Consider the following 15644-nt stretch of genomic DNA (forward strand, 5'->3'; position numbering starts at 1 on the left):
CATAAATAAATAATTATCTTAAATATTATATATATATAATATATATATACATATAATAACAAACTTTATTATATTTTTAATCATAATTATCTTAAATATTTATTTTAATATCATTATGATTTTTATCAAAATAGTTGAAGATTCAAATAATTAATCTAGATAAAGCAACAAATACAATTCCCCTAAACCTTTTTATTTCTTAATCTATTAATCATAAATGGATGATGATAACTACATAAATTAAACAACTAATTAAATTACTAATTATGTGAGGATGAGACAAGGCATGAAAAATTCAAAAACAAAACTAGAACTAAGTATGATTAATTTAATTCTCATATTTGATCATCATTACCATTAAAATAAAAAGTATAAAAATAAAATAAATCATAAATGATCTATACCTCTTAAACAATTTACAAGTTTCTTTTTTCTCATACCTCTAAACTCCAAAGTTCCAAAAATCCAAATAATATTTTCGACAAATCAAGACTCAAAGAGTATCATGAAATAAAGAAAAAAAAAGAGCCAATTCATGCCCTAAGTCCTTTCTTAAAACAAAACAAAACAAAAACAAAGAAAAAAACAAAAAAACAAAACAAAATAAAAATTGAAAACCGGGTTCCATCCGGTTTTTGGTCCGACCGACCGGTTCACTGGTTTGGCCGGGTTTGACCGGTTCAAAATTCGGTCAACATTAATTCTAAAACCGGACCGGGCTATGGGCCGGTTCCCGTTTCGGTCCGACCGGCCGGTCCGGTCCGGTTTTCAAAACATGGGTCAGGGGTCAATGGGTTCGACAGGGTCGAACCGGAGTTGAACCGGGGTCAATAATAAAATATAAAAAAATATTATAATAAATAATAATTAGCAAATATAATATTAAAGCTATAATTATAATATAAAAAACTACTCAAATTTGATATTTAAATTGATAAATGACCTTATATACAGTGGTGTTTTCTAATTATGTCATTTATTTTTATTTTTTTAAATATTTACAAATTTAATATATTAATATATAATTATCGAACTTCTCTCGGCATTATTTATTTATTTGTTTGTGTATTGGTTGATTTTATTAAAATAAATAAGTAATTTAATTCACTAATTCTTATATCTCAATTGGTTTTTTTATTTCGTTTTAAATTCTTATATTTTTTTATTTAATTAGAATACTTTATTTATATATTTTTATAATAAAGTTACACTCATTTATTGTTTTATTTTTTTAATAAATTTAAATTTTAGAAAGTATATACATAACATATTAATAGATTTTATTTTTAAATATTAATTATTGTTGGTATGTTTATTGTAATACCCTGAACCTTTGGATAATTACTGGAAAAATATATTTAGGGTATTACTACGAGTAGCGATAGATTTTTTTCTACGTAGTAATCTTGTTGAGAAAACCCCAAGTGGAAAGAATAAGGACCTAAGTGTAAAACTTTTTAAAAGATTTTTGGGTTAAAAGAATAAATGAAAAAGGATGGACATGAAATGTTTATGGAAACCGAGGATCTGAAAGGTCGGATGGAAGGGATCTTTTTAAAATGTTGTGTTATAACCCTGGGGACCGTTGGGTAATTTGAAAGGACCTTTTCGAGAATACTATTTCATAATTCGGGGATCATTGGTGAGTTTTTTTCGAGACTGCTTTTGTAAGAAATTATATTTTGAGGGACTAAAAAGTGAATTTCTAGCTGAAAAACTTAAGTTGGAGAAAACTCTAGATTTTTGATGGTTCATCTTCTTCTCCATCTTTGTGCTACAGATCCGAGAGAAGAAAAAATGAAGAAATGAGAGGAAAAATAGGATATTTGAGGTGGAGAACTTGGAGATCATGGGAGAGAGTTCACGGAGTCCCTTGGTAAGGTTTATTTTTGGTTTAAAATGATGTATAAATTTTTAATTAAAAAAAGCTTGAGCAACCATGCTAAATTTTTAGTTTGTTTTTTATGAGTTTAGTTTGGTTTTGAATGGTAAAAAGCATGGTTTATTGTTGATCGATGTTGAATACTTGAGTTGTTTGGAAAAAAACCTCAGATTTGTGATGAAATTCTCGAAAATGGAGATGAGATTGCGGAATTACTGCAGCGAATCACCCGTAGCACCGAGATTAGGGTTTGGTTTGATTAATTAAATTGATGATGATGATGATTAATGTGTTAATGATGATGGTTAGATTGAATTGGTTGAGTTAGCCAAGTTGATTTGGTTGAGTTGAGTTGATTTGGTTGAGTTGGGCTTGATCAAATCAAGTTGAAATGGGTTGGGTTTGGTTCAGTTGATTTTAGGTTAAGGGTTTTGGACTGAACCAAGTTGGTTCAATGGATTTTGAATAAGAATTGAATTGGTTCAAGCTGGTTCAGTGAAATTGAGTTTGGTTCAGTGCAATTAAGCTTGGTTCAGGGGAATTAAGATTGGTTCAGATTGGTTTAACTGTGTTTAGTCTAAATTGAGTTGGTTTAAGTGCAATTGAAAGCCAGTTGGATTATGCAAAGTCGGATTTTAACCGATTGGAGTGAGTGGGCCCAATAGAGAGTTGATTAATATTTTTTGTATTTTCTTTTGAGTTTAAATATGTTATTTATTTTTATTATTATTCTATTAGGTGTTGTTCAGTCTTGGGAGGGAGTTCCAGGTCTAGCAAGGAACCCAAGGACACCAGGTGAGTTGGTAGTGGCTATTATTTTAAATAAATAAATTATTATCATTATTTTGAAATAATTGTTTAATGGCTAGTATTTTGGAAATAAATGTTTAAGTATTTCATTTTATCATGTTTAATTGCGTATAAGGTCGAAATATACTTATATTTATTTTCCTACGATGTGCCATGATAACCGTATTGATACATCGGTTTTGTATAATTATACGTATTTGTGAATAGTGGAAATACATGTATACGTGATTTAATTATTCAATTCATGTATTTATTTTTGGATGGGTACATATGCTGCTTTGATTTGGAATGATTTGTGAAATCATGTGCGCGTATTAAAATGTTTTTACCGACAATATTTGTGGAACTGGTTTTCATTCCTGGTATAGGAATGGTATCATGGATCTTTACTGGTATTATGCATCGTTATACTTTTGGCATTGGCTTTGTGGAAAATAATGTTTATTTCCGTGATGTGAATACTTGTCCTAGAAAAGGATCCTGTGTTATGATTTATACAGATGGTATTATTGCTATATTTACTTGATGGTTTGGACGGTGACGGCGGGCTAAGGCCCGACTACTGCAGTAGTGGGTCCCCACGGGCCAGCCTTTAGAGGTGGCGTGGTGGACCTGAGTATTGATTTCTACGAGGGCCAGTTCAGGTGGGAGCGGAGAGCCCTGACTGGATATTCATCGGGTAGCCGGGGGTCACCGACCGGTGAACCGATGGGTCAACGCATAGGGGACATGAGTTCCTTGACGGGCTCGAACCTAGCCGCGCCACGGCGAAGGTTTAGAGAGTTTTCTGAACTCATGTTATCTCTGGGTGAATGTTGGGTATTGTTTTTATTTTTGAATTTGAAATTTATGTTATTTTTGAATTGTGATGAGGGCGTCTCTTACAAAAATTTGTGTTTTCCCGAGAAAATCAAATTGATGTTGATCTATGTTGAATTTATGTTTCAAAAGTTCTTTAAAGATTGTATTTTGCTAGAATTCCGGTATTTTTGGAAAAGTTGGAAAAATTATTTGAGCAGTTGGTATTTATATACTTGATATATATCAGTATTTAAGTATTTGAAATTATTAAAGCCACTACCGACCAAATCGAATGTCTCAGTAGTCTGCAGGAGCGGGACCCTAGATCGCTGCTTTGAGTATAGAGCTAGTCGTGGGTTGAATCCAGGGATTGCAGATGGGTCCCATATCTTTCTTTCTATTTATTGTTGTTGTGATCTTGTAGCGGTTGTACCCTGCAAAATTTGAAAGTTATCAGATGCATGGTATTTATGTATTTCGAACCCAGTAGTTGGTGTAAAGTTGTAAATCGTGATTTGTAGGGTCCCGATTTTTGTTTAAAAGCAGAGTGTCGGGTTTCAGCTAAAAGGGAATTTTTAACCGATGGGTGCCACATTTACCTCGATAGAAGGGGCTGGGTGTGACATTTATGATATATATATATATATATCAGTAATTCTATTTATCGATTATAAATTATAAATTAATATTAATAAATATACACGATTTTGTGGTTTTTAATGAGAAAATAATAATAAATTATTAAATATTATAAAAATAAATAAACAATGTGACTCGATTGACCCGTGCCGGTCAACCTGGCTTCCCAGATTGAACCGCCCGGTCACCGGGTAAACACGTGGTTTTTTTCATACCCGGTTCGATCGGGGTATACCCGAGTCGGCCACATGGCTGGCTCCCCGATTTTTTTCGGTTGAACCGGCCCTGGCGGTCCCGAGTCCGACAACCTGCTAGAGCAGAGTAGTCTCTTTTGTTTTTTTTGCAATCTCCATTAGCTCTCTTTGGGACCTGGATGATCTACTTTGTTGTGTTTTTTTTTTGTGTTGTCATGGCCTTCTTAGTTTTTTGTTTTGTTTTTTTGAAAAGATGGATAAACCACTTCAAATTAAAGAAAGATAAACTGAAACAACAATCATCTTCCCAACCCGGGTGAAGAAAGCTGAGCGACTGCACCACTAGATGTGGTACCCTATCTCAAAACCAAAACAACAAAACACTACAACAAACAACAAGAGGAACAACAAGCCTCCTCTCAGACCACAACAACGGAAAACCCTAGCCCCTGACAATAGACTGAGCCTCCTCGGCCACTGGAACTTCAACGTCGTCCTCTACACGACTACCCAAACACTTAAAACTCCGACGCACAGTCACCATAGAGTCCGTAATCTTCTCTTTGGCCCCATCTGTACAAGTTGAGAACCATGAGGCCCTAAACAATCAATTTGAAAATAAGCACATGCACAGGCACATCAACAACATTGAAAATAAGATCATTTCTAGCGAGCCAAACAGTCCACACAATAGCTTTCACAAGCAAATCGCCAAAGGCCCTAAACAAAAGTCGCAATAAATTCCTCCAATCCACCCAAATATCGCTCATCGAATTAGGTGGATCCGGAAATAGAAACAAGTTAGCAAAGTAATCCCAAATATTTTTATTAAATGAACAACTCAGAAATAAATAGTCCACTGATTCAATCCATCCAAATATCTCTCATCGAATTAGGTGGATCCGGAAATAGAAACAAGTTAGCAAAGTAATCCCAAATATTTTTAGTAAACGAACAACTCAGGCAACCTATTACATCTTCTTAATGCCAAATTCTCCAAGGAGAGAACCTTGTTCTTCCACACTAACCAATTAAGGAGATTGATTTTCTTTGGACAGAAACCGCGCCAGAAGAACCCCACCATCGGACACCTAATCCCCCATCAATAAGAAAATTATAAAAGGATTTCACCGAGAAGATACCATTGCCAGTTAACTTCCAACATTTTATGTTATCACACTCTTCTCTAGAATCCCGCACTCGATCCCTGAGTCGCCCGGAATCGGGATTAGCAGAAAATGGAACATCCTCAAGAAGGTAAGACAACTCCCGCACAGTGTCGTTAGGTGAAGAGCTATTTCGAAATTCTTCTGGCCACAAGTTCATAGGCGCCACCCCATTAAACCAGCGGTCTTTCAACAGGGTCTTCTCACATGCATTAATGCAGTGAACAATACATCCTCTAAGTGCCGGGAGACAAGTAGACGCACCTTTCCAGAATGATGAGATCCGACTCGACAGATTGGGGGATAGGTTCCACCTGGATAACCCATAATTGAACTGCACGACCGATGCTCCACACTAGCTAGGGTCCATCACCATTTCCCCAGTAACGCCAAGTTGAAGCTGTGAAGGTCCAAAATCCCCCAACCCCTGCTCACGTGGTCGACACAAATACTTCCAACCAGCCAAGCGACATCCTAGGTGGTTAATATCCGGTCCAGACCACAGAAAATCTCTCCTAATGCGGTCCAAAGCCTTAATAACCCAGCAAGGTAGTTTAAAAATGGGCATCCAATAAGTTGGAAATGCTGATAGGACGGAGTTAACCTAGGTGAGGCTACCCCCAAGGGAGAGATGCTGAATCTTCCAGGTGGCGAGCCGTCTTCTAACTTTTTGTATCAATTCATCCCAGTCTTGTCTACGGGGCCGTCTTCTTGAAATAGGGACACCGAGGTAGGTAACAGGGAGAAAGCCAACTTCGCAATTAAGCATTTTAGCCGCCCCTCCTGCGATAGCTCACCGATCCTACTCGAGTAGAGGCAAGTTTTGGGAAAGTTAGTTTCCAAACCCGTCATACCTTCAAAGACATAAAGAATTAACTTTACAATTCTAAGATCCTAAAGTCCGCCCGTAGTCAAGATCAACAGATCATCTGCATAATGAAGGTTACATATGCTTCCAACTCCCCGAGAGGAACACCCACCAAGATCTTGGATCGCAGCGGATGAGTGAACATCGCGCTTAGCACATCGGTGACAAGGGCAAAAAGAAGAGGAGATAGAGGGTCCCCCTACCATAACCCCCTCTTGTAACGAATATAACCATTAGGGGAACTGTTAACAAGAATGTTAGCCTTCGAAGATATTAGAATACTTTGAATCCAGCCCACTCACCTATCCCCAAAACCCCTGGCTCTGAGAAGGTCTAGAAGAAAATCCCAGTCCGCCATATCAAAGGCTTTTGCAAAGTCCACTTTCAAAATATAACCTGGAAGTTTACGTTTATGAATGCTAAAAATTAGCTCTTCAGCCGTCATAATATTGTCCAAAATACATCTCCCTTTCATAAACGCCGATTGGTCTGTATCCACCAGTAAAGTCATAACCTTGCTTAACCGGTTAGCCAGAACCTTAGAGAGAATTTTTCAATGTGGAGTTGATTAAGCTAATGGGTCGGTAGTCCGCTGTCGACTCCGGGGTGCCACTCTTAGGGATAAGAGCAATATTGGACCAATTAATTCTTTCCAGATTAACACACTCATAAAAAAAAATCCTCACAAAGCCGCAGAAGGTCGGATTTAATCGTCTCCCAGAATTGCTTGAAGAAATGAATCGGGAAATCATCCGGCCCTGGAGCCTTATTACCTCCTAACTCAAACACCACACACTTAATCTCCTCCAGCGAGAAAGGTTGTTCCAAGTGCGCCAAATTGACATGCCTCTTAAAATCCAAAAGTTTCTGAAGATCAACCCAGAGTCTCCAATCCCTCCTCTTTCCAAATTGTTGCTGGAAGCGCGCCAAGAACACTTTCCCAATATCCTTCGCATCCGTAAGAATAGCACCATCTTGTCGGATAATAGGAATAAAATTCTGATTTTTACGGCCATTTGCAACGGTGTGAAAAGATTTCATATTTTCATCTCCCTCCTTTAGCCATTGAACCCTCAATCTTTGTCTCCAATACACCTCATCTTGTCTATGAATTTCCTTTAAATTCTCAAATAACTCCTGCTCCTGTTGCAATTCCGACAAGGTAAGCCTGTGGCTTTCCTTAGCAATGTCCAGTGCTTCGACCTCCTGTAAACATGCTAGTTTCTTTAACTTAATCGACCCAAAATTAAATTTTGCCCCAATACGTAGATGACTATGCAGACTAATCAGTTTCTTGGCAAGAACAAACGCCCCACAGTCCACCGGTGACAAAGACGACCACCATTGTATCACCAACTCCTGGAAACCCTCCACCGTTGACCACGCCAACTCAAATCTAAAAGGCCTCAGACTGGACCTATGAATACCTACTTCCAATTGAATCAGGACATGGTCCAATCCCAGTCGCGGGAGGCAATTCTGAATTAATTTTGGAAAATGCAAAGCACATTCATTATTGACCACAACGCGATCCAACTTAACCTAATTCGGTTCCTCTTGGCCATTCGTTCAGGTAAACCTCCTACCAGTTGAAGGGGGTTCCATCAGATTGAGGCCAAATATGAAGGTTGTTCCGCTTGGCCTTCTTAATTTTTCTTTGTCTTAATTTCGGTTATTTTATTGCTTTTTGTTTTTTTCCACACCTTGTAAATTTTGTACCCTTTCTATTTTTTTTCCGGTTTGGCTCCCGGCTCGGTTCAGTTCGGTTCCCGGTTCGAAGTTGGAAACAAGAAGGCAAAATCGCGCGCTAAATCAAAACAGAATCGGATTCTTGGCTTCTTGTCCATCTTCGTCTCCTTCGTCGGCGACGAAGAGGAGGAAAGCGATGGGGAAGAGGACCTCCAAGAAGAGCTCCTCCTTCCTATCTAGGAGTTCTCGGACGCCAAAGAGGAGTCTGATACGTCCTCATCCTCCCCATGCCCCAATTCGTGATAGAGGAGATAGGGTCGAGATGCGCCGTCGCTTTGGGTGCAAGAAGAAGGGGAACCGCATCGATGTGGATGAGATTTTTTTCAAGGATGGGCATTCGAAGTCCCCTGCAATGTCACAAGAATGCCATCTTGAATTGTGTTTATGCTCTCCCTCGTGACCTTCTGGATCCTTGGCCCTGTTTTCTCGCATTCCTCTGATATTCTCGGTTTGTTTTTTTCTCTATTCTTTTGATTTTTTTTTTTGTTGGTTTTGATCGCTCGTGAACTTGATGTTCTTATTATCGGTGCAGATGTTGGAAACTCTTGAAGTATGGATTGAGAGAAAACCCTAAAAACTGGATTTTTTCCCCCGAGTTTAATGTATGGGAAATGGAAAATTGTTTTTCTATGTATTTCGCATTAATATATCGATTTGGTTCATTTATTTGGGGGCATGTTTGACGAAAGAAGGGAGAAAAAGAAGAAAAATTCAAAAATTTCCCCTAAAAATCTGGATTTTTTGTTGGCATCTTTCAGCATTTTGTTACAGAATTTGGTTTGTTTAATTGGGGGGGGGGCGGGGGTGTTGTGTTTGGATTGAGTGGAAATAGATGAAAAGGAGAAAATGTTTTCAGTGCTTTCCTTTTTAATTTGTGTATTCGTATGAGCTTCATAATATATTAATATCCTGCAATTATGAAAGCAAGATTTCTATACTTTGTAGGATGATGCTGTTAAGACAGGGACCCACCACCCTAACTTCTCCATAACCGCAGCTACATGGGAAGGGCTATGCGTAGATATCAACTCAGAGGGGAAGCTGCCTCACATGCGCGATGCGACTACTGGTCCCTAAGCCCACCGCTGTCCCAACACTCCGGGCCCACGCGGATGTGGGACCCAAGATCCCAGCCCATAGCTCGATACCATGTTAGAGAGTGAGAGGAGAGAAACGCTCTGATACCACGTTAAGACAGGACCCACCACTCCTAACTTCCATAACCGCAGCTATGGAAGGGTCGGCTAGGTAGATATCAACTGTAGAGGCTGCCTCTCATGCGGCGATGCGTGACTATGGTCCTAAGCCACTGCGTCCCAACAAATGCATAATACATCTCTTGTAGATTGCTTTAACATATTGTAAATTCCTTTTCTGAATTAATGATTCTTGTTACTTAGAGCATCTCATTCAATTCCTACTCTGCATTAGTTTTATCACTTATTGCCGAGTGATTCCTGTTGATTATCTTCTGTATCTTGACCTCCACATACTCTAGCAAGGGACAAAGCTATAATCATAAACTTGGAATTTATAAAGGCTATAGTTACGGCTGTAGAAGTTTTGATTTTGGATCCTCTCTGTCAAGAAGTTCTTCCCTTTGTGGACAAATTAAAATGCGCTCTTTGTAAAAGTCAGGTTAGGATTGATGATCATAATAGCCATGTTGATCAGGAAATGCATCCAAGCGTAGGCCAGGCATTTGCTCATTGTGAGATTGTTGAATGTGAGCAAAGTGAACTCCCGTTTGAGTTTCAGGTGCTAGAGATGGCTATGGAAGTTGTTTGTACCTTTCTGGACTCCAATGTTGCTGATCTTGAGAGAGATGCATACCCTCTTCTTGATGAACTGGTAAAGAATGTTAACTCGAAAGAATCTTGAACTCGTACGAAATTTAAAGGGCAAAGTTAATTTGTTTGCACGAGTCCAAAAGGTATTTTTCAGATGATATGTTCATTCTTGAAATTTTCATTATACACCTAATAGTCATAGTTCCTGAGAATGTATGAACTTGAATAGATATTAATCTTATTATTGTTCTCATGGAATTAGCACAAAAAAGATAGGAAATTTTATTAAATCAAATATGCGAGACTGGCTTAAAATTTACTTTTTTTGGCAATTTGGTTCCTCTAATTTACATTGTTGTGTACTGTTTCTGCATCTTCATATTCTAGTTGCATCGCATATTTTATTATATGGTCTACTGATTAGTTTTATTTCACACTTAAGCTACCCATACTAGTGTTATTCAAATGGAAGTTTTTGCCACTGTAATGCGTCCTGAGTTATAGTAGATAACGCATAAAATTCATCATTTCTTTCACTGTGACAAAAAAAAATGATTATTTTGTTTCAATTCAGGTAAAGAATGAGATAGAACATCTCTTAGATGATGACAATGACATGGCACAATTTTATTTAACAAGAAAACATCATTTGAACCAGCAAAATGAAACAATGGCACCCACAGGGACTTCAAACAGCATCCTTTTAATTGTTTGTTCCGATATTCATCAAAGCGAAAGCATCATCGGCAACAAATCCAATAGTGATGTTGAAGATTTAGAAATGTTGCTTGAAGCCTTTTTCGTGTCGCTTGATGGCACCCGTAACAAAATTTTGCGGGTTGGTATTTTCCCTTCTTTTGGTGACTTAATTTTCATTGTCATCATCCAATGCCTTAAATTTTGTAACTAAATCATAGTACACATATTGAGCATACAATGCCAAATATCATGTGCAGTTTGCATATTGTTGCAAAATGTGTATTCAATTATCGCATTCAGATATCAAATAGAAACATTCAAGTAATGACATACAAATCTCTTCTTATGTGCTCTGAAATCTGTAGGTGCGAGAGTACATAGATGATGCAGAGGACTATGTTAATATTCAACTGGACAATCATCGGAACGAACTGATTCAGCTGCAGGTTATACTTTATATCGCAATGTTTTCCGTAGTTGTGGCCACGATGTTAGCAGGTGCATTTTCGATGAACATTCCGTGCCCGTTGTATGATGTTCCCCACCTATTTGCTGGATTTGTTTGTGGCATATCTATGGCCTCTTTCCTTCTGGGTTCAATTTTCCTTGGCTATGCAAAATGGAAGAAGTTACTTGGTCAGTGTCTTAACATTGTTTTCAGTAATAAAGATTTTTAGTGATATAGCGAAAAGGCAAGAGTTTTTATAAGGCAGTCATTGGATTAAATGGAAGAAAATGATTGCAGTTTTTTTTTTTAATGGATATTTTTGTGACCTTAGAAAGGTGTATATACAGTTTTATTGTTTCATTGTAGATGAGGTTTCTTGGTGCTTATCGCTGTTTCATTTGTTTATTGCCTCTATTTATTTTATTTTATTTTTTCTGTTTTCTTATTTGCATCTTAGTTCCTTTCAAATTTTAAAAAAGTTTTGTAAAATCAATGATTCTATAAACCATCAGCTCTCACTTGGAAGGGATATGTTATCATTCTCTTACTACGGACATAATTATAACAGTAATATTTTGTAGGGAATATATGGCACTTCTTTGCCTATATAGATGGCCTTAGAGAAAAACTATATATAGATGGCATTTGTTCAAAACAAATTATCATATAATAAATTATTTTAGTAATGAATTTTATTATTATTTAACATAAAAATACATAAACCACAATTTTATTGTAACAAGCACCAAGAGTCACAAGCAAAAAAACAACAAAAAAAAATACGAAACTCTACTGGAGGTGGAGACAACAAAAATAAATAAAAAAAAAAGACAGTCAAACAAATACACCAAAAATAAAGACAAACACAAATCTTGGGCTAAAGAAAAGTCTTTGACCAAAGACAAAAATAAGTGGATCAAAAAGGATACTAGTTAAATAGATCTCAGATTCGATCACCGGCTAATTACAATTGAAAACCACTATAATAGAAATTTTGGGTTTATTTTTAACTCAAAAATTAATAGTTCCAATTTACTTTAAAAAATGTTCACATAATAACTCAGAGGGTGATACTAATTTTGCATTAATAATTTGCCATTAACTCCCATAAAGGTTGAACACAGAGTTCAACTTTTTTAATGTGTTTGAGTTGGCTTGCCAACATTATCAAAGATTCAAAATATATATATATATATATATATATCAACCCAAAAATTGAATTTATTTGATACAAGTTTTAACTTATAAATATTAATTAAAAATAATTTAAAATAAATTAATTATCAAGTATTCCTATAAAAGAATTAAATATGATAAAATACATCCTCCATCAAATTCAACTCAATTTAACTATTCCAATGTCAATTTTATTTTTAACTCTTGCAAATTACAATCATACCATTTTCCCCCATTGGAATCCGTAACCCCCCAAATTCCAAATTCCGACCGTTAACGTCCCGACAAAACCAAAAACAACCGTTGCCCCTTTCACTTTCACTCTTCCACCAACGGCTAGTTTCCCCCTCTTCTCCCATTTAAATACATCCATTACCTCTGTAATTCTCCTCACTCATCCTCTCTCTCTCTCTCTCAAAAGACACAGAAATGGCATCACACTACTGGATAGCATTTTCTCTCTTCTTCTTGATAACAAGCTCACAAGCTAAAGAGTTCTTGGTCGGAGGAGCTGCGGGAGCATGGAAAGTCCCATCATCACCTTCAGAATCACTAAACAAATGGGCCGAGATCAACCGTTTCCAAGTCGGAGATTCTCTCGGTATATTTATTTACTCATTCTATATATCTTTGATTATAAAGTATTCGGCAAGATAAGAGACCCAAGATTTATGTGGTTTATATAATGTCTCTTTATTTATTTTATTTTTTATTGCAGTGTTTAAGTTTGCCGACAAGAAGGATTCAGTACTAAAAGTAAGCAGAGAAGATTACTTGGCTTGCCGGATATCGGCGCCGTTGGAGGAGCACAAGGATGATGAGAAGAATGCCCTTGTGAAGTTGGATAAGTCTGGTGCTTTTTACTTTGTAAGTGGAAACCAGAAAGCTTGTGAACAAGGTGAAAAGCTTATTGTGGTGGTGATGTCCACGAGGCATAGGTTGGCTCCGGCGCCTTCTCCGGTGGAGTTTGATGGACCGGCGGTTGCTCCGACGAGCAGTGGTCATAAGGTTGGGATGTTTGGAGGTGGTCTTGTTGCTTGTTTGGTTGTGTTGTTTGGGTTGATGCTTTGAGATCCTGATTAGAGGATTATTTATATAGTTTTTTTTCCTTTTTTGGGCTTTGGGTAGTATTTAATGGTTTTTTTTTATTGAATATTATAGTTGTTAGTGTAGCTATTCTCCATTGCTACTGCTATATATGTACTCATTTGATTTATTGTTCTAGCCTTGAAATTGATCTTATTTTAATATTGTTGGAGGTTCACTACTTTTACTAAGAATGAACTATAGCATCACTACTTGCAACTATTTTCAGTTACCTAACATCATAAACAATCATCTTAAATTAAAATAAAAGAAATATTCTTGAAAAAATTTTGTATTATATATATGCCACACAATGCACTGAGGTTAATTATATATATATAAAAAAAATGAAATATCTAAAAATAACTAACTCCTTTACCAGTATATTTTATACAATATGATAGATGACCCATCAAAAGAAGTTAGAGATCCAGACAAAAGTCAAACAGTTGTGCGTGTCCTTTGCTTCTTAGAAGTTAGAACCACCCTTCTCTCTCTCTCTCTCTCTCTCTCTCTCTCATGTATAATAAAACACATATACTCTACAACTCCTTAATTATAAAGAGGCTTGAGAAAAAAACATATACAAAGAAATTAAAGAAAGAGAAAGAGGAGATTCATTTATTTAAGGGGAAAAAAAAGAAAGAAAGAACAGAAAGAAAGAAAGAAAAAATGGGAGATAATGGAGGAGGAGAAGCATCAAAGCAGGGGGGGCAGCAGCAACCAAGGCCACACTCCAGTGATGTACTACACCAAAGACGTAGCCTACCATTCAGGCCAACAACAATGGCCATTGGAGGCTTTCTCATTGTGGCTACACTTGGTTATGTCACTCTTTATCACAAGTCCAAGCCTGGAACCACCGCACGGGACGTTGCTAACGCCACCGTTGGCTCCAAGTGAGAGAACAAGGAATTAAGGACAACTAATTGTTATATTATATATAGTTTGATTTGTTTGTTTTCATAAGGTTAATAAGTAAGGTGAGTGTTGACTGTTGAGTGTTATTATTAGCATGCGCCTTTTGTTAATTTTGGAAGTTTTTAGGTGTTTTTTTAATGAGGTTCGGATGTATTTTTGTATGGATGATCAAGATCATATTTGTTGTTGTTACTTGATATGAATATATATGTGTGTGTTTGTGTTGCTTGATGATTGTCATTTATTTCCTTTGGATTAATTCCTTGTGATGTAATAATATGCTTCATGTTCTCTGGAATGATATTTGGTGAAAATGTATTTAAAATTAAATTACATATATTTTTATAAAAAAATAATAATAATGCTTTTGGATAAACAAAATTCTGATATCAATGTTATATATGTAACAGAACATACGACATGTGTATATTATATATATAACAGTATGAAAAATGTAAATTATTTTTTGAAAAACTGTGGGTTTAACTTAAATATATAATTAAAATAATTATTTTAAATAAATTTGTTCAAGTATCAATTCAAAAATACCAAGAAGAGATTCCCTTGTGTATAGGTGAGGTAAAAAATTCGATTTTTTTTTGTCTTGAAGTAAAATGAATGGTATAATTAAAAAACTCGTGTAAGGTTATATGCCCACATTTATATATGTATATATATATATATATATATATCTTCAAAATAACATTAAAGCATCCCATTAGATATATATACATGGACTAATTTATCTTTTTGTCCACCAACAGTACAGAGACACACCTACTTAACAATAAGGAAACTGTAACAATGAAAATCTCTACTAATTTTTTAATTAATAAAGAGTTTATATTTTTCAATAATTAACTTTTTAAATCTAAGAAAAGAAAAAGAAAATACTGCTATTAATTAGGCATTATAACACTGATATGTTTGGATGAATTCTGGTTACAATAATACCTTCACAACATTGATCACTAAACCATTTGCATGTAATAAATGCAAGAACATAATTTATCATCAGCATTACTTTATTGGTCACCTAAATATAACTCATCATATTTATAAGACAATGTTCAAAGTTAAAAATAAGGAAAATAAACACAACCAATGGACAGTAAGAATCATTGTTTCAAGAAATAGATAGTATGAACCTTCACTGAAACATTGAAATATTAATATTAAAAAACAAAAAAAACAAAAAGGGTGAAGAACATGATTTGGATGGGGATAAGCAACAGCCAAAAGGAAATGTAAACAAATTCACTTGAATCCTTCATCACTTGACACTAAGAAAAGACTACCTGTTGTAAAGATTGATAATTCTTCATACAGACATTCTGACTTAAACTTAGGCAACTCAAACTATGAATCAATCAATCTTCACTGATGAATAGATAAGCCTTGTGAACCAGAAAACA

The 15644-nt window shown here is 35.9% G+C and overlaps 1 protein-coding gene and 1 pseudogene across 1 annotated transcript; both read left to right on the forward strand.

The window, feature by feature from the left end:
- Positions 1 to 8438: 8438 nt before the first annotated feature.
- On the forward strand, positions 8439 to 11275 carry LOC120254292 (annotated as a pseudogene).
- A 1333-nt stretch (positions 11276 to 12608) lies between these two features.
- LOC120254293 (early nodulin-like protein 1) lies at positions 12609 to 13468 on the forward strand. The gene is made up of 2 exons (XM_039262417.1): positions 12609 to 12823; positions 12941 to 13468. The coding sequence occupies exons 1-2, from the start codon at positions 12652 to 12654 to the stop codon at positions 13291 to 13293; spliced, it is 525 nt and encodes a 174-aa protein (XP_039118351.1). The 5' UTR covers positions 12609 to 12651; the 3' UTR covers positions 13294 to 13468.
- Positions 13469 to 15644: the final 2176 nt, after the last annotated feature.

The sequence above is a fragment of the Dioscorea cayenensis genome, unplaced genomic scaffold (genome assembly GCF_009730915.1).
Source record: "Dioscorea cayenensis subsp. rotundata cultivar TDr96_F1 unplaced genomic scaffold, TDr96_F1_v2_PseudoChromosome.rev07_lg8_w22 25.fasta BLBR01000410.1, whole genome shotgun sequence".
NCBI classification, from domain to species: domain Eukaryota; kingdom Viridiplantae; phylum Streptophyta; class Magnoliopsida; order Dioscoreales; family Dioscoreaceae; genus Dioscorea; species Dioscorea cayenensis.

What these genes read in the sequence shown, in the direction of transcription:
- LOC120254293 (XM_039262417.1), top strand. Translation starts at nt 12,652, where the DNA reads ATGGCATCACACTACTGGATAGCATTTTCTCTCTTCTTCTTGATAACA. An exon ending in CCAAGTCGGAGATTCTCTCG is followed by an intron (nt 12,824 to 12,940) that starts GTATATTTATTT and finishes TTTTTATTGCAG; the next exon opens with TGTTTAAGTTTGCCGACAAG.